The sequence below is a fragment of the Chaetodon trifascialis genome, chromosome 16, assembly GCF_039877785.1.
Source record: "Chaetodon trifascialis isolate fChaTrf1 chromosome 16, fChaTrf1.hap1, whole genome shotgun sequence".
Taxonomy (NCBI): Eukaryota; Metazoa; Chordata; class Actinopteri; order Chaetodontiformes; family Chaetodontidae; genus Chaetodon; species Chaetodon trifascialis.
In genome coordinates this window covers 17,025,558-17,048,965 of record NC_092071.1, presented here as the reverse complement: position 1 = coordinate 17,048,965, position 23,408 = coordinate 17,025,558, and the positions used below count along the sequence as shown (strand labels likewise).

General features: G+C 41.7%; 1 protein-coding gene across 3 annotated transcripts in view; it reads right to left on the bottom strand.

The window, feature by feature from the left end:
- LOC139344312 (seizure protein 6 homolog) overlaps positions 1–20,202 on the bottom strand; it is a 90,319-nt gene extending 70,117 nt beyond the window's left edge. For 2 of the 3 annotated variants that reach the window (XM_070982372.1, XM_070982370.1), the window contains exon 1: positions 19,733–20,202. In XM_070982372.1, coding sequence (XP_070838473.1) covers positions 19,733–19,817 — 85 coding nt within the window. In that variant the 5' untranslated portion in view covers positions 19,818–20,202. The remainder of the gene's footprint in view (positions 1–19,732) is intronic. The other variant, XM_070982371.1, reaches the window with a different exon arrangement.
- Positions 20,203–23,408: the final 3,206 nt, after the last annotated feature.

The following is a 23,408-nucleotide window of genomic DNA, read 5'->3' as shown; positions in this document are numbered from 1 at the left end:
CAGACGTTTCTCAGACTCGTCTCGTTCATTTCCCATAAGAAATGAATGGGACGAGCCGAAAAATGCAAAAAATCTCCCCCTTTTTCAAAGGGCTACTGCTCCGGCATACTTTCACCTAGAGACGCCATTCCAACTTTAAAACGTAGACACAAATCTCGTCTATTGGTGTCTTAAATCTCGTTTTGATAGGTCATGTAGTTTTTGATCAGTCGCCGTTCAATGACCGTGACCGTTTTTGGGAAAAATTGTGACTTTATAATGAGTGTGTATTGCACGGAATGTTGTGTTAGAGTGGAGGGGTTTAACTGCCAGAGTGGAGAGAAGCTCTGAAAATTGCCTGAAACTTTCGTCTTTCAACGCTCCTCCAAAGCACAAATTTCGCTCTACGTGCGTCAAAATTTCCAGAGTTGTAGTGCCGCTTGTGCTGATTCTCACGATGTGCCTGGCTAAGCGATAGGACTTACGGTTTTTGAGTTATGATCCTCTGAGCGAGGAGAGTACCTCTGACCTCGCCCATAAGGTCCAATACAAATCAAAAACAGGAGAAACAGAAATCAACCATGTTTTAACTCGCTGTAAAATCCGCAATTTTGACCCCAGCGAAAAAACAAAGTGATCAGCGTGTACAGCAAAGCCTTGTGGCTCTGACGGTGAAAAAATTTTGGCAATAGGACTTTCGGTCTTCGTGTGAGAAGCGTTTGTTCGAGGGGTGCGCAGAGGCCAAATTCAGACATTTCTGTGTCTGCTCCTCATTGACTCCAATCAAATGCATGTGTGTCCGCACCTGTGTCTGAGTGGGTGACATCATTGATCAGGCCACCTCAAGTTTCCATGGCAACCTCAGCACTCCTCTCCCACACACACATATGTAGCTTCAGCTGCAGCTGTGCAGCTCAGTCAAATGATCAGTTCTCCATTAAACTCTGTAGTGACATGCTAACCAGCCACAGCAAAGCTACCTACTGCTGAGTTGTATATGTTATAGAGGCAAATGAGTGATGTTGCCTTGTTAGCATTAGCCACAATGCTAACATGCTAATGCTAACATGAGGTCCTATGAACTTGTCGGTGCCTGGAGGTATACCTGTTGATGTCTAGTTGGTGTGCTAACATGCTAATGTTAGCATGCTAATGCTAATATGCTAACATACGTTAAAATGAATGTTCATCGCGTTCTAATGATGGTTCAGAGGTTTTTAATGTGTTGTTTGACATGCTAATGTTAGCATGCTAATGCTAACATGCTAACAGGTTAAAATGATTGTTAATGGCATTCTAAAGGTTGCTCAGAGGTTTTCAATGTGTTATTAGTGATTCAGTGCGAAGCACTGAACACTATTGTTCTTCTGCGTGTTTCTTCTTCTTCTTAATATTATTTTTCCTCTTCCGTACAAATTTCGGTTCGCTACTAGTCCTAAACGAAAGCGAGCACCCAGACAAATTATATATCAAAATGTGCGGCTTGATCGGACTCGGTCTGCTATTATTTTTCTCTACAGAATACGCGTTTTTCGCGTCGTAAGACGCGAAAAACGCAAAACGTCGTCCCCACGGCAACCGCTGGATTTTCAATGGGTGTGTATTGCGTGGAATGTTCGCGCTAGAGTGGAGGGGATTAACTGGCAGAGTGGAGAGATGCTCTGAAAAGTGTGTGAAACTTTCGTCTTTCCACGCTCCTCCAACGCACAATTTTTGCTCTACGCAAGTGAAAATTTCCAGAGTTGTAGTGCCGCTTGCGCTGATTCTCACGATGTGCCTTGCTAAGCGATTGGACTTACGGTTTTTGAGTTCTCAGCTTCCGAGCGAGGAGAGCGCCTCTAACCTGGCCCATAAGGTCCAATACAAATCAAAAACAGGAGAAACAGAAACCGACCATGTTTTTAACTCGCTGTAAAATCCGCTTTTTTGACCCCAGCGGAAAAACAAAGTGATCAGTGTGTACAGTAAAGCCTTGTGGCTCTCATGGTGAAGAAATTTCGGCAATAGGACTTTCGGTCTTTGCGTGAGAAGCGTTTGTTCGAGGGGTGCGCAGAGGCCAAATTCAGACGTTTCTGCGTCTGCTCCTCATTGACTCCAATCAAATGCATGTGTGTCTGCACCTGTGTCTGAGTGGGTGACATCATTGATCAGGCCACCTCAAGTTGCTGTGGCAACCTCAGCACTCCTCTCCCACACACACATATGTAGCTTCAGCTGCAGCTGTGCAGCTCAGTCAAATGGTCAGTTCTCCATTAAACTCTGTAGTGACATGCTAACCAGCCACAGCCAAGCTACCTACTGCTGAGTTGTATATGTTAGAGAGGCAATGAGTGATGTTGCCTTGTTAGCATTAGCCACAATGCTAACACGCTAATGCTAACATGAGGTCCTATGAACTTGTTGGTGCCTGGAGGTATACCTGTTGATGTCTAGTTGGTGTGCTAACATGCTAATTTTAGCATGCTAATGCTAATATGCTAACATACGTTAAAATGAATGTTCATCGCGTTCTAATGATGGTTCAGAGGTTTTTAATGTGTTAATTGACATGCTAATGTTAGCATGCTAATGCTAACATGCTAACAGGTTAAAATGATTGTTAATGGCATTCTAAAGGTTGCTCAGAGGTTTTCAATGTGTTATTTGACATGCTAATGTCAGTTTAGCATTGTCGCTGATGCTGAACACTAGGCACGCGCACGGCCCGGCGTTTGCGCACTGTATCACTCTCCAAATTTCCCGCCGAGGGGAATTTGTCTAGTTATAATTATTCCACTGTTATTCAGCTATGATGTAAGGACTGTGGCTTTCTTATCTCTTTTGCTATGGTCTGTATTCACCTTGTTTCAAATAAAGTTTCTTCATGGGTTTATTCTCTGCAAGTGAACAAACTCCACTATTACCATGGAAACAACAAGATTTTCTTTCCCCAAGGATCTATTAAAACACTTCTCTTCTGAGTGTCTGTTCATGAGTCAATGAAAAGGGTGAATATGACACTTCTGTGCTTCTTCTGTCAATTTGTCTCTTGGTCAATAATTTTTGTTTTAAAGGATCTAAACCAAGCCGTAACCAAGGAGAAATTAATGAAAAGGAGAGGGGAAAAAACACAGGGTTTTGTTTTGTGTCGTTTATTGATTATACAGTGAGAGACTCAAACGCTTTTGGTAGCTGCGGTCTGTTCAACAGGTCGCTTTGAGCAGAGAAAACCACCTCAAGATGATTTGATCTGTGCTCACAAAAGGCCATGGAACATCCTGAGACGCTTCACTTATGTCACCAAACATCCATCCATCCATTTTCTATGCCACTTATCCCCTTCGGGGTCGCGGGGGGGGCTGGAGCCTATCTCAGCTGTCAACGGGCGGGAGGCGGGGTACACCTTGGACCGGTCGCCAGCCGATCGCAGAGCAACATATATACACAAACAACCATTCACACTCACACTCACTCCTAGGGGCAATTTAGAGTCATCAGTTAACCTTGTTGCAGTGAGGCACACGTACTACCTGCTGCGCCACCGTGCAGCCATGCAGAAACATATCATTATTATTATTATTTGAAAAGATAACAGCTGAAGTTATAATCAGACACTGAGGTTAGATTATTGAGCATAAGAGAGCTAAGTTCGTCTCTGCTGTGTCGTCTCAAAGAAGAACACAGTCTGCATCCGGCAATCCAGACTAAGCCCATAACTCAGTAATCGTTAACTGGCGGCCTGCAGGCCACATCCATCCCGCAGAATATTAATGAATTGAGAAAATGTGTGCATCTAACATTCACCAGTGGAACAGGCCCAGTCCGACCTGTGAGTCATCATTGATTAGCTTGCCAACCCCTGGCAACGAGCCAGACTTCATAGTTCACCTGTTCTACAGAAATTAAATTATTCTCCAGCTCCATCCTCTCTACGCCGTGGACCCGCCATCAAACTGCTCGGCTCCCAGGCTGGACATTCCCTGGAGCCGACAGCAGCACACAGACCGGACAACAGGAGGCGACTAAGCTTGGTTATTATATGCAAGAGGCGTCACTTTATTTTCATTGGCAAACTATTGTATTGAGTCTGGGTATTGTTGTTTGCTTCCTGGATCCCAAAGAAGAGTTTTTAATAGAGATAAAGGCTCATTCATTGGTAGCCGATCTGTGGGTGTTGTACCAAGCACTGACGGGCCCCATGGTGGAGGACTGAGAGCATTTACAAGTTAAGTATCTAGTTATCATTATGGATTTTCCATGTTTTTTAGGAGCCTGGCATAGGCTCCTAAAAAAGGCAATTTTGGAAGAAAGTAAAAATATTAAAACAACAATAGGCTAATTAGGCCACATTATTATTATTATTATTATTATTATTATTATTATTATTATTATTATTATTGGCTGGCTCCTACAGTGTCCACTGTCCAGAAAAATCTGGCCCTTGGACAAATACAGTTAAGGACTCCTGCCATGCCTCATGTTATGAACAGGCTGTAACACGTTGTGAAGTTTTCTATTTTAAAAAGTTTCTACCTATGAATAAATTGTTAGTGACATTGAATATACAGTGTGTATCTGTCCCCAGAGTACTGTGGTTTTAATGTGGCTTATTTCCCTATCGTTGATGTCGTTGTCATGGCGACATTGAGTCTCATGTTCTCTAGTACGTAGTTTATACAACTAGAGTAAATGTCGCCATGAGAATATGTGTGAGTCAGAAATACAAATGGACTAACTGTCTGAATCTTGTCTGCCTCGGTTTTGTGCCGGTCCAATCACAAGAGATGCGTTAATTGATCGATTGACGTATTATTTTGTAATGGAACAATAATTAAACATAATAATGTTCACTGCACAGCTGATGTTTGAGTTTAAAAATGTTTCAGAAAAAAAGTTTTAGAGCAAACCTTTCGAATGAGGCTGACTTGTGCTGTGAAATGAAATGTGAGCGCGCAAATCCCATTGGATTATATGGTGACAAATCCAGTTGTGTCTTATCTCCACTTTCATTTACAGTCGAGTGCAGCAGATACAGTAGTTAACTTTTTTTCCTTTTGGGGCTGGGGGGGCACAGAGAACCCTCACTAATAGCAAGGGATACTGAGGCAGGGAGTGCACATACAGACAATGAAAGGACAGGCTGCAGAATAAAGTGACTCCAAAATCACAGCAGACGTTTAATCCAATTTCCTAGGCTGTTGGGGCTGTGTAAAGATCACATAGTGGCTTGTCCCCTATAAAAGCCATAGGGGTAGCTATGAGGCATCCAGGCAATCCCAAAGCACTAGAATTGATCAACAATTTAACAAGAGAAAAACAGGTTTGAAGAGAATCTACTGCAGCCAAAGGACAGAGGGATCAACATGCCTGAGTTAAAAAAAAAAAACAGGTTTGACTGTGAGGAATAAAGCTGTCCTCTGTTTACAGAACTTTTTCAATTAACTTCAGAATTTGTATTTTTCTCTCTCTTTTCATTCATTTTTTTCTCATGTTTGTGTAGTGTTATGGAATGCACTTCTTCAATATCTTGTCTCAAGTTAGAACTCTGCCCGAGAAAAAATGAAAGATATAGAAAATATCACAGGCATGAACCTTGAAATCAAACATCTGATAAAGCTCCCTAGAAGTCACACCATGCCTTATCTGGTTTTTCTATTCTCTGCATGCTGCAAAAGCATTAAATACACTATAGGCTGACTACCACTGCTTTAAACTATGTTACCGGGAGCTTCCTCCTCCCTCCTGTCTCCGCATTGCCTTTCATCACTTCCTCAAATGTGCATCTACGCGCAGAGCCGGGGCTCCTGGAGGGTGGCCAGGGAGCGTCCCTGCAGCCTCTCAGCAGAAACAGCTTTGTCAGACTCGGTTAGCCGCCTCTGAGGGGAAACACCTCTTTCCACAGTAATACTCCCAACTATTCACATCATGCCCCTGCCTCTGCCTCAGCCACCTCATCAATCCACACAGCAACAAAGGTAAACAGCCTCGCACCTTCCAAACAGAAGCCCATGCTGCTTTGTTGACACAGTGTATGTGCAAACCGCCTGCACAGAGGGCGAGCGACTCACAGGACAGACTGAGATTCATTTACAGAAGGTAATTGCACTGGAGCCAAGTGGTGCACTTTTGTGATGAGATTTTTTCCAGCTTTGCTAAAACCTTGTCCAGATTTGTTTACCCTCCGGATGGAGCTGCTTTGACAGGGACACACAATAAGTTCAGATAAACACAAACATGTCAGCTTCAAAAAGGAGCGGCCACTGACATTGACAGGCTATTTACCGACTGTCCTCCTTATTGTGTACACCTGGGCATGAAATAACATGCCACTTGTCTGATCAGGAGTCTTAAGATGCTCCAAATGAAAAGACTGGGAAATAGTAACATTTCCAGGGTGAGGTTGACCCTGTTAGATCCTGTGAGGTTTCATGGTTTTGTTACAGCACTCTGGATAAAAGTATCAAGCAAATGGTGTATCTAATGTTTTCGCTAATAAAAAAAAAAAAAGGGAAGAAGATTCCCCACCACTTTGCTTTCATTTCTCTCCCCGTCTCCGCAGCTCTGCTCTCACTTTTGCGCCCTCCTTGTCAAATTGTTTATAACCTGATACCTTAGTCAAGCCGAGACACAATTCTTGCCGTGAAAACAAAGGATATACCGTCCCAGCTGTGATCTCATTGAGAATGTTTGACTCCTCTCAATGTGAAATCTGCGACTTTCGCGCTATAATATGAACATGTTCCTCACTCTGAGTTCAGTGTGTGGAGGGGAAAATCACGAAAGCATTTCTGAAAGCAACTGATACCGAAGAACCCCGCGTGTGGAGATAATAAGAGATAGACACTGTGCACTGGAGAGTGCACCAGTCATTATTTCAACAGCTGTCCTCAAATTCTTGCAAATCCAGTTTTACTGATTTTGTCCTGATGAAAAACAGCGGATGAAGTGCAACATTTTGTGCTCAGCACAGCAACAGAAATGGAGAAAACTCGAGAAGCGTCCAAGCAGTTGTTAGCCTCATGGACGCTTTGCTCGAAAAATGCCCCCAGATGATCTCTCAGAATATATTCTCTCCTTTTCCCATGGCTGCCTGCTGATAAACATCAGGGTTTTTAGCTCCAGACTCCACTAAAAGAAACCAGAATATGTGTTGATGTTGATAGTGCAAAAATAAAAATAAAAGCACAGGAGGCTAAAAAGAATAAATCATAGGTATTTTCTTTGGTTCTATTCAGGCTGCTTCTTAAAACCAGTAATAAATGCAATATATACACTATTAGGAGCAGACACATGGAGTTTCTCAGGGCAAGGGAATTGTGCTATTTAAGTGTTGTCTATTATTCTAAATATAAGGACAGAGATAAAATCATCAGCTCTTTGAAACTAGAGCATTTCAAGGCAGCACTGCATGCCTTAATGGTTAGCATTGGGTTTATGTCTCTTAGTAGATTCTGCCTTGCAGTATACGTTGGGATAAACTGAGATGCTCTTGTTGCAGCATTGGCCTGTTCCAGCTCATCGTGCGCTTGCCCTGCTGCAGCAAAGAGACTGACCCAAAGATGACAACGTCCACTCCAGTTAAACCAAAGCAGTTTATTCTTAAGAGAAATGCATAAAAGCCTAATTGGGTTCAACATGGCTTCAGATGAATGGATTAACTATCATCATTAGACGTTATCCATTAACTTGGACACAAATATCAACCATTAAGTTGTTGATGCATGTTTAGATTCATTGGCAGCGAAGAGAATAATTGTTGTTTACATTTCAGTAAGCAGACACCTCAGCTGATGTCATGTTGACACCTGTGCCTATTCCCTCTCCGTTTTCCTCTGCTTCTGTCTCCCTTTGTGTGTGTGTGTGTGTGGACTTGTATTATATTGTCACGCTGTGGGGATTCATCTTCCATTTGCGGACAAAAAGCTGTTCCCCAATAGGAAAATGCTAATATTCTATAGTTAAAACTTTGCAAAATATGTTTGCAATGCTGTGATTGCCGTCAAATGGTGTGCAGACTCCACCTACTCAGCGCATCACCAGCATGCACCCTCGTGGTAACGGTGCAGACCCAGGGTGCTTTTCATTACATAAATTGGTCTCCTCGCCTCTTTCACTCGCTTCCTCTCCTCGCGTCTTAGCTCCGCCCAGCGAGGACATGAAAGAGGGATGCGAGGAAGGGACGTGAGGACGGAGGAAACGAAACTCCGAAATGAAAAATCCTCGCTCCGCAGCGTCAGTCCGAAGCGACGTCAATTACTGATGACGTTTGCACAGCTGTAAAAGCTGTAAAACGTGATATTATGGTCAGATCTGCAGTCAGACTGTTCTACTCCTGATTGCTATTGATGAGGTTTCAATTATATGCCGTTAGAGGCATAACAGAGGACGGCTGTGTGGTAGATTAAACCAACAGCCTTGTAGCCTTGCTTTAAAAAACCGTAAATATATACCAAGAATTTTCATTAATTTCTTGGTGACAGATACAATTGTTAAAAGGACACAGTTGAAACAAGAATCAAGATTACATTTGTGAAGACCTGCTCCCGCCATGATTCAAACGTGTGCCACATACGACACGCCCCTTAAATAATAAAAGACCTCCGCGTAGGCTACACCGGTGTATCCTCACTCTGATCTCCTTCAGAAGCCTCCTCTCTCCTCGCTCCTCGTCTCCTTCAGGTGCATTTAAGCAATTGGAAGATCCTTCATCATGGCGGAGGGGAAACGACTTCCGGGTCGACGAAGGAGAGAGGAGACGAGGAGGCACAATTAAATGTAATGAAAAGCACCCCCTGTGTGTCCCCCTGTCCTGCACACCTGTGGCTCATCCCCTCATCAGCCTTTGTGACCTGCTGCCTGCCTCACCAGCTGCACCTCATTACAACCTGTTTTTGTCAGGTCGCCTCAGTTTCCCCAGTTCCCATGTCTGTTTTTGTCTGCCTGGCTGTGTAGCTGTTTGTTTCCTGTTGTTACCTTTTGACAACTGAATTTCTATGTTTCTTTTCTTTCTTGCAAGTTTACAGTAAACTTTCTGTCACATCAAGTTCTCTACCTCAGTCTCCTGCTTCGTGTCTGCAAAATTGGGTTCAAAAGTGTGACAACTGCTTTTCCACTGTTGTGGAGATGTTTTTTATTTTATTTTATTTATTTTTTTTTTTTTTTTCATGGCCATAAATGCGGGTGATGCAAGACGCAGTTGTGATTTCACAAAGCAGCTGAGCGATTTCACCCTCTAGGCTTGATCCTACATATGCTTACATCATTTACACTGAACCATGTATGAAGCCAAATGTAATAAAGCAATATAAAATTGGTTCATGGTTCAGTATGTCCACATGTGCATCCAGATCTTCAATCTGCATTTGACTTAAACTGCAGATCGATAGTGGCAAGTGGTACTCAGACTGTTGTTTTTACCTCTTATTCAAATAAACCACTCAACTTGTACAAGAGCAGCCAAAGGTTGGTTAGCATTCTATGATGAGGATTGCATCCCTGAGGAGCCCAGAAATGTATCGGCAGGTGATGTAAATGGCCATCATAATCTGATTATGGCAATAATGTTGCAGCTGCAACACCTGCAATCCATAGTTTTGATGCTCACATGGCTAAAATACAGCTACCATAACAATCATGTTAACCTTATTTATGATGAACATCATCATATTAACATAAGATTTCAGTAAATGTAGCCCAAAATGTACCGCTGATGGCTGACTGTTCTTATATTTCCAACAAAAGAATGATGTTAACATGTTCAGGTATCCTCAGGAGATCCTCCAGAACAACTGGTATTTTGGGAAATAATCTAAATCATGAGGCCTTTTCCCACCAGTTCTACTTCACTTTAGCATGTACCTACTGACTAAAAGGCCTCGTCCAGTCTTTGGCAAGAATCCCCTACTGTTAGATTTCCTTTACTCTGTTTGCCCTCATAATTCAGGCTTAATCCTTTGAAGCACACACAGCCAGGCTTCATGGACTGAATACATGCTCCTCCCCCAAGCTGCTGATCTTGTTTAAGAACTGATTTCTGGGTTAAATGAGAAGTCAAGCAAAGGATTTTTTTTTGTCTATATGCTTTGGATTCAGAGGCAGAGCTGAAACATTTTAATCAATTACAAGAAGACAGACGGGGGTTGATATCTGAGCAGTGATTACAAATGCAGTGATCATTTGCTGAAGCTCAGTGAAGTGTAATGCTTGAGCAATAATCTGTTCAGATAATTCAGATATATATTATGCCCTTTGAATGTATCTGCCTTCAGCAAATCAGCCAAAAACAACCAGAAGCCAATCAGGAAGTGCGGCTTGACAATAGACAACACACACACACACACACACACACACACACACACACACACACCTCGAAATAAACACTGCAGACATCTGTTTCCAGGCAATCCTATTGGAATTACATTTAAACTAAGATGGCAGATAAGAACCACAACCATGAGCAGTTAAATAAAAAGTACTGCAGAAATTGATAATGGCGATAGTGATTTGGTGGTAATCCATTTGTGAAACTAGTCGTGGTGGCACAAGAGCAAAATCGGCAGGTTTTTTCCTCTGGGGACCTTGAATGTCTGCAGTGAGTTTCAAGGCAATCTATGTCACAGCTGTTGAGATATTTCACACGTCAGCTTGTCTTCGTCTTACAAGCTGAAATATGAAACGCAAACGGATATGAGGCGGTGTATTATGTTATGTTGTTTGGCTTTCAGAGCTTTTCCACCATTAACAGAAAGCTACAAGAAATTGCTTCATCATCTATTACACACAGCGTCTTGAAGAAATGTCAGAAATGCACGGACCAGCTTTTACCACTAAAAGCTAAAGTCCAGCAATCAATGGCATGGTCTAACAGAGCCCCAGCTGTCCCCTGCTAAGTAATCCATTCTTAAGGGTGTGTATTCTTTTTAAAGGCTGCTCGCTGCTTTGACAGATGAGAGCGGCCACAATGAGCAGACTCTCCATCACCAGGAGAGAAGCGGAGGTTGAGGATTGCGTTATAACTGACAGACAATTGCCTGACCACCCGCCAGTTGCTTGGACTGACAATGTTCGATATTTTGAAGATGGCGGTCGATGTTAGAACCTTTAAATTAAACACAAGATCCTCTGGGACACCACTCCAATACATCTCAGCACAGAGAACGAGGCGCACGGTCGCATCGCGGCCCGCTGCTCTGTGTCTGCGTCTAGTCTGGACTAAAGACGTCAGCTGTACAAAAATGCTTGGAAATTGATGCATGCTTGCGCAAGATGTGAATGCTTTTACTGATCTTATCATCAGCTTGTCATGTGCAGCAGCACTTACACTTCAAATCATGCATCTCTGGAAATAAAAGACATATATGGAAGAACAATGGAGTGAAAAGCAGACAAGCTGCAACTAACGCAGTGACTTTCCCCAGCGTCCTGCTTGTTCTTTGCTTGTGTTTTTCTTTGACTATTTTCAATTACTCGTGGAGCTACTATCCCCTTCCTTGATCTATCCACAACATTGTTATCTTTCTCTGCTACTTATAATATGTTTACTCATCCTGATGAATTCAATTACATCTTTTCAGAGGAAATTACTGTGGGGGTGGCTCAGCCTGCCAGAGGTCAACACTAACTGTGAATACTAAAACTACTCCTCCAAACACATTACACAGCCTATTACCTGCTGCTTTTCACACAGCACTCGCCAACCCCACATAAGCCTTTCCACTGCCACAGATGAAATGCTTTCTAGATGGGATGTGGCATGGAGAAGAGGGGAAGAGAGCTGGAGCTGTCCCCAGGCCTAATCGTTTCAGAGAGCCATCCCCACTGCAGCCGCAAAACACGCCAGTCCTGATTAGGGAGGTGTGTACACGGCCAGGCAGAGCGTGAAAGGTGTGGAAAGGAGGCTTGGCCTTGGGGAGGCTCACCGTGCCGACTCTTTTTTTTCTCAGCGGATCAATAAGGCGCAAGGCCGAAGGCAAAGGATGTAGAAGTAAACCAGCGATGTACTGCCTTGACGAAGTGGTAGACATCGCTTCATTTAGGGTTTTGCTGGAGAGGTATTCTTTACTTGGAATAAATTAAATGTGTGTAGCCCCACCCGATCTGGCGAGGCACAGTTTCTGAGTCCATTGCCTTCCCTGCTGGAAGCCTTGCCCCAGTCCTCTGCTTTGAGAGGGAGACTTCATAAATGGAGCGGCTCTGGGTGCCTGCTACAAATCCAGAGGAATTTTCTGTCCTTTGCTGAGAATACAGGTTGACAATTTCATTGTCAACCTGTTACTTTAAATCTCCGAGGAGATGATTGTGTTGAGACAAAGTGCAGGCTGTTGGAGAAACCTCTCACATAATTATCTAAGTGCAATAACCCATTTCAGGTCTATCCGAACTGTCAAACTGATTAAACAAACAGGACGGGAAATGCTATCCGGGAAAAGGCCAGTTTCATTTTGTCCTACCTTCCTATTTTTGAAATGCTACACTTCACTATGTGTGTTTGTTTTCCCTTTTTGTGCTCCCCAAGTAAAGCATCTTACTGCAATATGACATGCAAAGTTTTTACTTAAGAATTCATAATTAGTTCCTCAATAACAAACCACAGACAGCATCATATTCAGAGCACACACCGCCTACATTAATATTCACATCCACATGTCATATACTACACAGATAAACTAGATGCTAAGCTAAGTAAGCATATGATGGTATATTGTAATACACACATTGTTTATTTAAGATCGTTTGATGAAGCTTATTCTTCATCAGTGGTACCACGGGGAGCTGAGCGTCCTTCAGTCCTTCCTTTTTGATCTCACCAACTTCATTTCTAAAGCTGCATCAGCTCTTCCTCACTGAAGCTCACAACTGGAATTCAAGTCAGTTCAACATGAAACCAAATCTACCCAAGATACGCATTTTTTAATTGTAAATGAAAACATTAGAACAATTTAGAAAGACTTGACTCGCACCTGGGGAAATTTGTGGCCTCAACACCTGAGTTCCGCTAGCATTAATGAAGTCTCTAAATGGCGCACACTTAAATATGTTTTTTAAACATTTGTCAGTGATGAATATGAAGCTTTGCATAATATGTAAAGTAATAAGCTCGTGTGTAGTGCTCCTATGTTAGCTCACTGTAGGTAAATATTAATTTCACCTTGATAGTTTACAGTCGTTTATCCAACACATCCTCATTTCTAAATGACTGAATAGGTCTGGAGTCAACTGCCAAAGACTCCCAAAACAACATATGACCATTGGAGAGTACCAGCAATCGACATATTAGACCTTTGTCATGGACTGGTTTAATTGCTGCCACAGTCCATGGCTTTTTTTGACTTGCTATTGGACAGCTAACATGCCACTTAAATCCTCAAGCCAATAGCATGTGTCTGTTGTCATGGTAAAAGAAGGGATATAAACGAAACGTTATATTGATTTTTACAGGGTTAGTTCTGAGTGTACCTTTGTGTTTAGATTCTTAATCACTGATTGCAGCTTAATGTTAACAACAAGAATTAGTAAGTTAAACATAGCCACACATATGTAACAAGCATTTAGCATTGCCAACACAAATTTGCTGTATATGGGGCTCTGCTAACATAGCAAGATGCTAACTGTCAGTCAGCTGTAATCATATGCTCATCAGTCCTAAAACTGATGCGACCAGAGATGTGATGTGAAGCAATTCATCATGATCTATTATACAGTTCTCTAGAGTTATTCAGAACTGCTCAATAACAGTTCATTAATTATCAGGTCATTTCTGTTTCATTCCTCACTTGTTCTTTAGTAGCTAATCACAATTTTGTGCACCACATTGTGAAGTGTCTCTGTTTTTTTAGATATTGTTTGCAATACTGTACTTTATTTACCTGGGATTAGAGTGATTAGAGTGAAGGTGCTCAACAAATAAATGCATAAAAAGCGAGTGTTTCCTTAAAGCTCCCTAATTAAATATTGTTGCGGTATTCACTCTGTGTCTCTTTGTGTAAACAGTTGTGCCTTTCTACAGGAATTAAAAGCATCATTTTGCTAGCCAGTATTGTAAATTAGCATGTTGGTGCTGTTTTATTTATGGATTTAAAACATATAGGGTATGTAAAAATGAGGAATAGTATGCATAAATATATAGCATGCTAAGAGGCATTCTGTCAAGAAAAAAGGAAAGAGCCCATTTAAGTATCTGTTCTCTATGCTGCAGAAAAGAAAAAGTTTATTTAATTAGTTAGTTTACCTCAAAACAAGGACAGCAAAATGTTCAATTACTCCGGAGCAAATGAATGCCAACCACACTCATCTCCGAGTCTGCCTTAAGATGGACTGAAATGCAAAATTCAGTAAACAGGAGAAACAAGGAAAGAGAACCTGACAAAGAAACTAATATCAAAAATACTATTCATACAGTATTCAGACAGCATGCCCTGTTTTTTAAAGCTGATGCTGCATTTTGGCTACAGGATATGTGGTCAACAAAAAACAAAACAAAAAAAAACATGTGTCCAACACTTTGCGTTCTCCACATCTGAATTTTAATATAGAGCTGCAGATTTAGCTGAAGTGCTGCCTTGAGATATACAAGGCTTTATTTTCTACAGGGTAAAACCAGCTGTTGGAGAACTATGCCAAGCAAAACAGTGATGAAATCCAAAAAGATCCTTGAAAAAATATGCTTTTCTTTTGACAAATAAAGCGCCATACTTTTGAGGAAGAAAATATATGAGGCAATGACTCAAATTAGGATGCATAGAACATTCTCACAGAGCGAGAGAGGCATTTGCACATGAAGAGTCGAAAATGAGTCGCATTCAGCCAAGCTGTGAGCTCCACCTAGGAGGCAGTGAAAGAGACCGAGACAGGCACAGAGAGGGGCTGAGGCAGGCAGGCGCCAAGCCTTGAAGAGGGGCATTCTGGCATAATGACTCTCATTTACCATTGACAGGCCTTGGGAAAGTTAAACTAATTATGACAGCACACAGATGCTGAATAGCCCTTGATGAAGTTAATCACTGGCAATCCAACAAACAGGTGTTGGATGATTTCTGTTACCTCCCCTAGAATTATAGGATGTTCAGATTTTCCTAGTGCACTGCACAAAGCATCAATCCACCCTAAAAATGCAGTTTTGTTCCCACAATCCTGGCAATTTTCATGAACATTTGTGCACATGAACAACACCTCCAGTGCTGGGAAACAGAAATCTAGTGTTGTAACCTGTAATGTTAGTGAGACAAACAGGGAGCCTTAACTACTGAGTTGAATAAGTGCGCACAAAATGCCTTTTTGAAAGATCAAATGAACTTGGTAACAGGTGTCAATACAAAAGCGGGCCACACGCAGAAATCACCCTGTGTGAGTTCAGTATCTCAGTCGCTGTCAGCAGTGCAGCTTTAATATGCTCCTCTTCCAATAATAACCTCAAATCAAGCGTTATAGGATGCAGGGGGCTTTAGTTTGTTTTGTCCTTTTCATTTTAGGGTCATGGACTTAAACAGAGTAGATGGAATGCTCATCTTCAAGTGGACTGGATGCTAAATTGCTGTTTTGTACTAAACTAAATTGCAAAATATCATATATGAAGTTATTCAGATATTGCTGAATACAGACACAGTATGAGATATGATAAATAATCATACGTTCAAGGACTCGCACAATTCATAATATATGAATATACTTGAAACCAACAGTGGCATGTCAATGAGAGCTCTGTCAACCAAGAGGAGATCATAATTCATTTAATGAGCTTTAGGATACATAAAACATCCCTTTCTCCAATTCCCAGATCACTGCAGATCTTTGTTAACAGTTGACGATAATGTGTAAACATAAAGATAATAGGCTCGGCCGAATGTCATTAAATTGTGTAAAACTTCAAGTGCAGCACCAGGGCAAACAAAAACTCTCCACGCTGAATGGATGCATGATTAGCTATTAAATATCTGTCAGGATTTTATTAGATGTACTAATTTGAGTGCAAAACCCAATTATCATTGAAGTGCTTCATAAAGGGTGAATTGGGAACAAGCGTAAAAATCACTATGGTAATTCTTTACGTTAATGTAGATTTGGTACACTGATGTTTCTGAAGTGGTAAGGAATGGGGATTTCTGGGAGGAACCGGGAAGAAAAGACGTATACGCTGCATGTTCCTTTAAAATTTTGGACACAGAATCCAGCTTCACTCAGCGCTGTAAAACTAATAACAGCTACATCTGATAGCACGCTTTATATAAGAGTGTAAATTTGATTGATACCTCTTAAGACAAGTTCAAGCTGCTGCCTTCAGGTTGTCTATTCAACTTAACGTTTCTAACAAGCTCTTTCTCTTTGTTCCTTCGAGATTTGCAATGAGATAATGAAAAGTCTGTGCTGTGGTACTGAGCAGGACTTGTTGCACTTTGGCAATCGCATCCTGCTGCCCGTTGCTGCGGCTGCATTTATCACACACTTCACCAATTCACAAACGTCGTTCATGCTTTCTTTTTGAATTGAGTGAGCGCTGTGTTCATTTAGATCAGATTTTATATCAGTGAACGTATTTATGTTGTTTCTCCATTTATAATATGAGATGAACTCTAGTGTTAATATATGATTTCTTTGGGGCATACATATCTATGAGTAATTTCAGAGCCGCATACCACTTGACTTGTATGTCGAGATCATGCAAACTCCGCACTGAACTGGTGAGTCACTACCATTTCCAAAACGCAAGTGAACGCTGGAGGACAAACGAAATTAAAGTGCCTCATGAAAAGAATGGGGCAGATTTAGGGGCCTGGCTATTTTATGTTTCTTGTTGTTTTTGCAGTTAAAGGTGTGCATAAAGAATCTCGAGGGCCTGATCAGAATTTTAATGATCCTCCTTCAAATACGGTTTCTGTCCCTCTGCCTGTCTCTCCAATATGACCCCTTTTTATCAGTGTGAAAAATTCAATGGAGACAAAGCTTGACCAATTAATGAAAAGCAGCATTATGAGTTACAACCATGGTGCCTATAGTCCTGTTATTGTATTATTTTCAGCTTATTCAGCTGCTAATTATTTCTTGCATGCTTGAATGTTTTGCTGCTCTTTGATGCTTACCATATGAAAGAAACATTTGATGCTAACAAATGCAACTGAAGACACACTTTGCAAGTAATGCATTTATTTTTTTTTAACTTTGAAAATGAATGAAAAGTTAGAAGTCTGAAAAAAGTTGACTGAAATTTTTAATTGCATGGTGTTTGATAATGGCGACTGCAGTGACAACCCCACACATGGAACCTGAACACTACAGGACATTGTTTCTTCACAATGCCTGGTTGCACGCACGGTACAAAAACCCATAATTAGCCATTAGAAATTTGTGTAGTAGCTGCCTGAATTTGCAGTGAAAATAGAAAATGTAGGGAGCAATATAACTTGGACGGACAGGAAAAATAACCCAGCAGTGACAGAACAATGAGTCACTCATAATTTTTAACAACAATTGAAGAGTTCGTTTGCAAAAACTGCTAAATACCATTAATAAAATGAACAAACCAACACCAATTATGATTGATATTCGCTGGAATAAACACGATTGAGGAAAATAAATAGAGACTGAGATATCTGTTTTATCAAATGAATCCTTCAGTTATTAAGCTCTATTTGATGAGGTGAAAACGAATGAACATGCACACTGCGGACGGGAAAATCGAGGCTCCCTGCGTTGTTCCCTGTGCTCATGACAGTGAAATGGATGGATGGGTGTTTGTATTCCCTGCTAGGGAACTGACTGAAGCAAGTTCACAACAACAGGCTCTGCCACAAACCAAAGATTAAGACCTCTGCTGAAAAAAAAAAACCCCTCTCACTCCCGTTCATGTCTGCGCATTCAGAACTTCTCGCAGTGGCAAAACATCTCAACCACGAGAATTAAAAATTTAAATGGCTCACCTTGGAGAATTTACTCTGACGCGAGCATTTGCTGGCGAAGCAACGGCAAGGAAATCACTAATGGAAGCTGTTAAATTTTATTTTACTCTAAAAATAGCGCACTGTGCATTTTTCCTCTCCCTTGAGTTTTGAGCAGTGAGCGAACAGTGCAGGTGTGACTCCTCTGCAACTTAGCACTACTGTACAGTGCTCCATTTCTGACTGTGTGTTTATTCAAACCAGTGAATTTAACATTCAAGCGTTATAAAACGTCCTCTGACTGTGAATCGATTTGCACTTTGTTGGAGGTTCTGAAACTCAGTATTGAAGCAACGCAGCACCTTTCCTCCACTGGATATCCAATCGGCAGATGTTTTGCTGATAGTGTAAAATGTTGTTTCAGGCACTGGTCCAGAATTGCACCTCAGTTTTTTTTTATGGACTGAGATGTAATGAATGAAACAGCCCAGGCAATGTGAATTCATTTTCACAATTATTATATTGTTTAGTCATCACGCGTCCCAGTGTGTTCATTTTCAACATGAAGCAGACCGCTTACATAAACGCCTCCATCAAAATAGGGTGTAGGAAAGCATCCAGTTTACTGTCATTTATTCTCGCTCATGTTAAAGGGCTGTTATATGAAGTCACGTCTTAAATGATGATGTGATCTGACCTGTTCATAGGAAAAACCATCAGAAGCTGCAGAATCTTATTTTCAAAATATATTGAACATTCACTCCCATCCTATATTACATGATATATTATTCACAAGTCATCACACATATCCTGCATACTGGACAAACTGTCTCTGCATGCACCACCATGGAGGTGGTTCGTGTCCATTGTGCGTCCACTGGCTTGAAAAAGAAGAGATACAGATCACCACAGAGCGGGGACATGACAGTAAAACTGTGCAGACAAGTTGAACCGCATCCAGACCAATATAGCTCTAATGGTAAAGAGAGGGCAGACGCACAATAGAGAAATAAATTAGGACAAGGCCGCCGTGCATGAATCCTTCCACAAGCACTCAACTGTGTCAAACAGCTTGGTCAATAATCTTCAGCAATTCCTGAGGATTAGGGTCTTATTACCGAGCACCGTCTGTCACACAGACCTCGGTGCCCAAACATGTCACTTCCTTCTCACTGCTAAATTCATCCCATTATGCAGAATATGCTTCAGAATAGTGTTTGTGAACGTCTTAAGTTTTTTTTTTTTTTTTTCTTCATATATCTTGCCTTCATGCTATATCTAGGGCCAAATGTGAGCGTGTGTGTGTGTGTGTGTGTGAGTGTGAGTGTGTGTGTGTGTGTGTGTGTGTGTGTGTGTGTGTGTGTGGGTGGGTGTTTGTGTGTGTGTGTGTGGGGGGGGGGGGGGGGGGGGTTGGAGCAATCTAAAGAGGTTCTCTAAGTTGTGATTGACAGTAAACCGTTATGTAACTGACTGTTAAACCCATGTCACCCAGTGGCAAAATGTGATGATCTATAACTTCTAAATAGCTAAATACTGTGTTCAGCATGGAGCCAACTGGAAGCTGCTTTTCATACATTTAATGCATGTTTTTAAATCAATATTTAAATTATCTCTGTGTTTAAGGAGAAAAGTAGCAGTTCAGACTATGTGCAGATGATTAATGGGACGATCTTTGCAGTCAACTTTTAACGCAGCAGTATTGTCCTTTCTTGATTTTAACCAACAAAGTCTAAACTTAATATGGATTAAATCACTCCACTGTGCTCATCCCTCCACGTACACACTTGTAGATCCGACAGAGGTGAACCTGATGTCATTGCCCAGCACTCAGCTCTCGCCTCGCCTCGCATAGTTGGAAGTGCACGGAACAATCCCCACAGAAGTACGCATAAGACCCAAGTTCTTACCTTGTCCACGTATTTGGGCCACGGCGGCAGCCAGAACCAAAACCGCGAAGAAGGTCTTAAATTGACAGTCCTGTCTCACACACATGTTTGCTGAAGTGGAGGTGGCTCTTCGCGTAGCTACAGAAACGCGTCCCTGTGTTAAAAAAGAATACTTCCAGGGCTATGAAAAAAAAAGACAACAACAACAAGCAAAGCGAGATTTTTTTTTCTAACGTCTGCAAAACACAAACCGAGCCGTGCGCCTTGCTGTTGCGCTTCCTTTGCGGTTCGCGGAGTGAAGACGGTCGAGAATAATGAAGAGACAGGCGGAGATCCCTCTTGAATTTGGACGCTCAGTGAGCGGGTGCCTGGCTGTGTGAGCAGTCGGCACATGGAGAGAAAGAAAGCAGCCGAGGCTTCAGCACCGCGGACAGCTCCTAGCGTCAGCTGCTGGAACAGCCCCCTCAAACTTACTCAGGGGGAAGCGCTGTGCTCTGCGTCTTCTTTGCTTTTTTTTTTTTTTTTTTCAAGCATTTTTTTAATATTTGTCAGCTATTTTCATCAAGCTGACAGTCATAATCAGGTTCAAATGTGCAGAAAGGGGGACGTTATTTTAGGCTTTCTACTCTAGTGCTGCTGTTGAGGCTCCAAGCACCAGTAAATAGTGTGTTATGCTTGTTTTTATTCATTTAAACGCAATCATTCAGAACAAGGCTGACCTGTGCGCAAAGACAGCATACAGTATGAGCATATGTTACACATTAAGAGAAAATCAACCACAAGTAGCACGGAGTTTTGGTGAGATTCAGCAGCAGCTGTGTAATATTTAAAATCAGTTTTCAGTTCTGTTTGAGCATGCAGTATAAATGAAGTTAAAATAGCTGAACATAATCATAAATGTATTTGGATGTGATGAGAGAGCAGGGATAATTTGGCAGTTTTGTTTTTTTTTTTGTTTTGTTTTGTTTTTTTGGAGGAGAGCTTGAAAGATAAAAACTGCACAGGAGCAGCCCACCTTTTCATGTAAGACGCAATGTTGAGTGGGCAATTCATCATTTGTGATAAAGCCCAGTGCACTGTGATCCGCACAGTCGAGAGGCTTTAAGGTGGAGGGAGAGGCGTGTGTGGATACAGTATCAGTATAAAGACAGGATGGTAGAAGGAGCAGTGGTCAGAGGAAAACCTCATTTGTTTCTCGGCTTCAATCAGGTGTTCCGCATGGATCTTAAAAGTGAGTCTGTTATCTAACCAGCTGCCAAAATTTAGCATGCACCATTCTGACTAGCTTTTAGCCCTCGGGTCACGCAGTGGAGAGGACTTTCTTCTTTAGTCCCATTCCTGGTAAACTTCAGACCCTGCCATGCATGACGAGTCCTGAGGTGAGATGTTCCTCAGGTGCTGGAAATAATCATGCCATGCTCTGAGCCTCCTAGGCCATTTTTTTTGTCCCTTTTCTAGGTTCAGTTTGTCTCAGGGCTGTATCTATTTGCAATTGATGTATGTCTGCCAGGTGCTTGCAGGAGAACTCTATTTTAATGAATAAAGTGGGGTTCTTAAATTGGTTCCTGCGGCTGAAGCATAACCAGCAAATACAGAATTTTTACACTGTAGCAACGAGAGCCAAAACAGTGACAAAGATGTAACAAACAATGAAACAAATCCTCACAGAGCTGAAGCAATGAGCAAGAACTCCCACAAGCTCTAGGGGTTACTGTGGACGTCCCTGTGGAGCCTGAGCAAGTGAAAAGATCAATAAAGTATTACATCATTGCTCCCGTAACAGCAATTAATCAAAGTTTAGCCATCAAATAGTTGCAACAAACTATGCTTTCATTCATTTATAATCTTATCATCCAGTCTGAGTATGACAAAAATGATTATTCAGACATAACTAGTACGATAAGTTTGTTTGAAATATGCTCTCCCCTTATCTACGATGCTTATCATTACACTCCCTTTAGTTATCTAGGTCATATTAGCCTGCCATATCAAAAGAGCCTTAATATAGACAGGAAAATAATTGCTACGTGCCCACATTCTGTTCATTCAGTCAGTAACTTATACACAAGTGATGCATGAACAATGATGGGTGAAATTCAGAGATGGTTCACAGTCTACAGGAAGAAATAAGCAATAAAACATATCACTTTTCATCATGGTTTTCTATGCTGCAGTGTTGCACTCTGTCACCCGAACAGATGAAGATACAGCAGGTTGATGTGCATTCACAGGCAAGTGTGCAAGGCGGGACAAAACAGTATCAAAATACAAGCAATTAGAAGATGGGAATAGAGATGGGGGTGGGAGTTGGAAATAAAGGCACTGGAAGAGAAACATGGCGATTTCATTGAAAACACTAAAGGAGGGTGTGTAAGCAGATGCTATTTCAAACGAAGACCACTCGTTCTAAAAATAAAAGGTGTACTGTGGAGCAGTGAAATGTACATCTGTTCTCTGAGTTCTCCAGTAGCCCTCCATCAGCAACGTGTGATGTGTTATCGCTAGCCGATGGATGAATCTCCCTTCTTCTGTCACATCTCTGGTCCTTAAGGCTCAACTGCAATGGATTAAGGGCTGTGTTATTTCAAGGATATCATGTATGTGATTGTCGCTGCATGCAGATTCATTTCTTACTCTCCTCTATTCTGCTTTTTTTCCTTTTTCGTTTTCTTTCAGGTTCCATTTGACATTGTCTCACTTTGCCTCCGTCCGTCGCCCTCTGTCACTGTCTCTCTTTTTCTTCTAAATTTATCTCTGTTTCCCCCCATATCCCCGAGCATGGGACACTCCTTGCATCACTCCTATGCTCCCTCTGGACACACTCAGAAAAGGCTCTAATAGTGCAACTTTCCCTTTAGTGAAGCTCGGTGGAGCCATAAAGCAGCCCTGAGGTCTAGTTGGCAGCCAGATGGTTGCAGCCGAGCTTTCATTCTGCTAATGGGTAGGGGGGCAGAGCAGTTAATGAAAATCAGACCCTTGAAATGAAATGACCAATGTACCAAGGTAATGAGGCACACGTCGGCAGCAAGCCTTTACAAGCATTAAGGTAATCTTAGATGGCAGGATTATGTAAAAAATGTCCTGTGATGACTGTTCATTGCATAGCTAAGGACTGATTATTACACAGCATGTTCAGCTAACAAACGCACTCCTACTGGCTCAGAGCACTGTCTGTGATATTTAGATTGACTGGCCTGGCTAACTGCTTCATCCAAGCAAGGCTGCATGTCAAATGCTATCAATGAGTCTCTGCCCATGTAGCATTACAACCCACAAATTACAGCCCATATTACAGTGACAGACAGCAACGATATCACAGTCACAAGACTCACAAATGCATGCAGGGCTAATCATGGTGCATTACATTCACAGTGCAGAGCCCTTTCAGCGAACAATTGCAATTAGAGCACTATCCCAAAAATCTGTTCGCTGTTATTTACTGCCATTTGTCTTGCATTAGGCCACTCCAATCAGACTTGAGAAAGTGAAAGAATCATGGCTTGAAACCGAAGGATAATATCCGAGGTTGCAGCAGAAAATAATATATGCCTAGTCTGTACAGTTAGTAATAGCCGACTTCCTTATGTGATGCAGCTCAGTAAAGTCTTAATTATTTAACTATAGTAAACATTCAAAGAAGTCTGATCAAAGAGAACAGAACAGCTGGTGTTATTGTGCATTTTGGGTGTGCAAGATT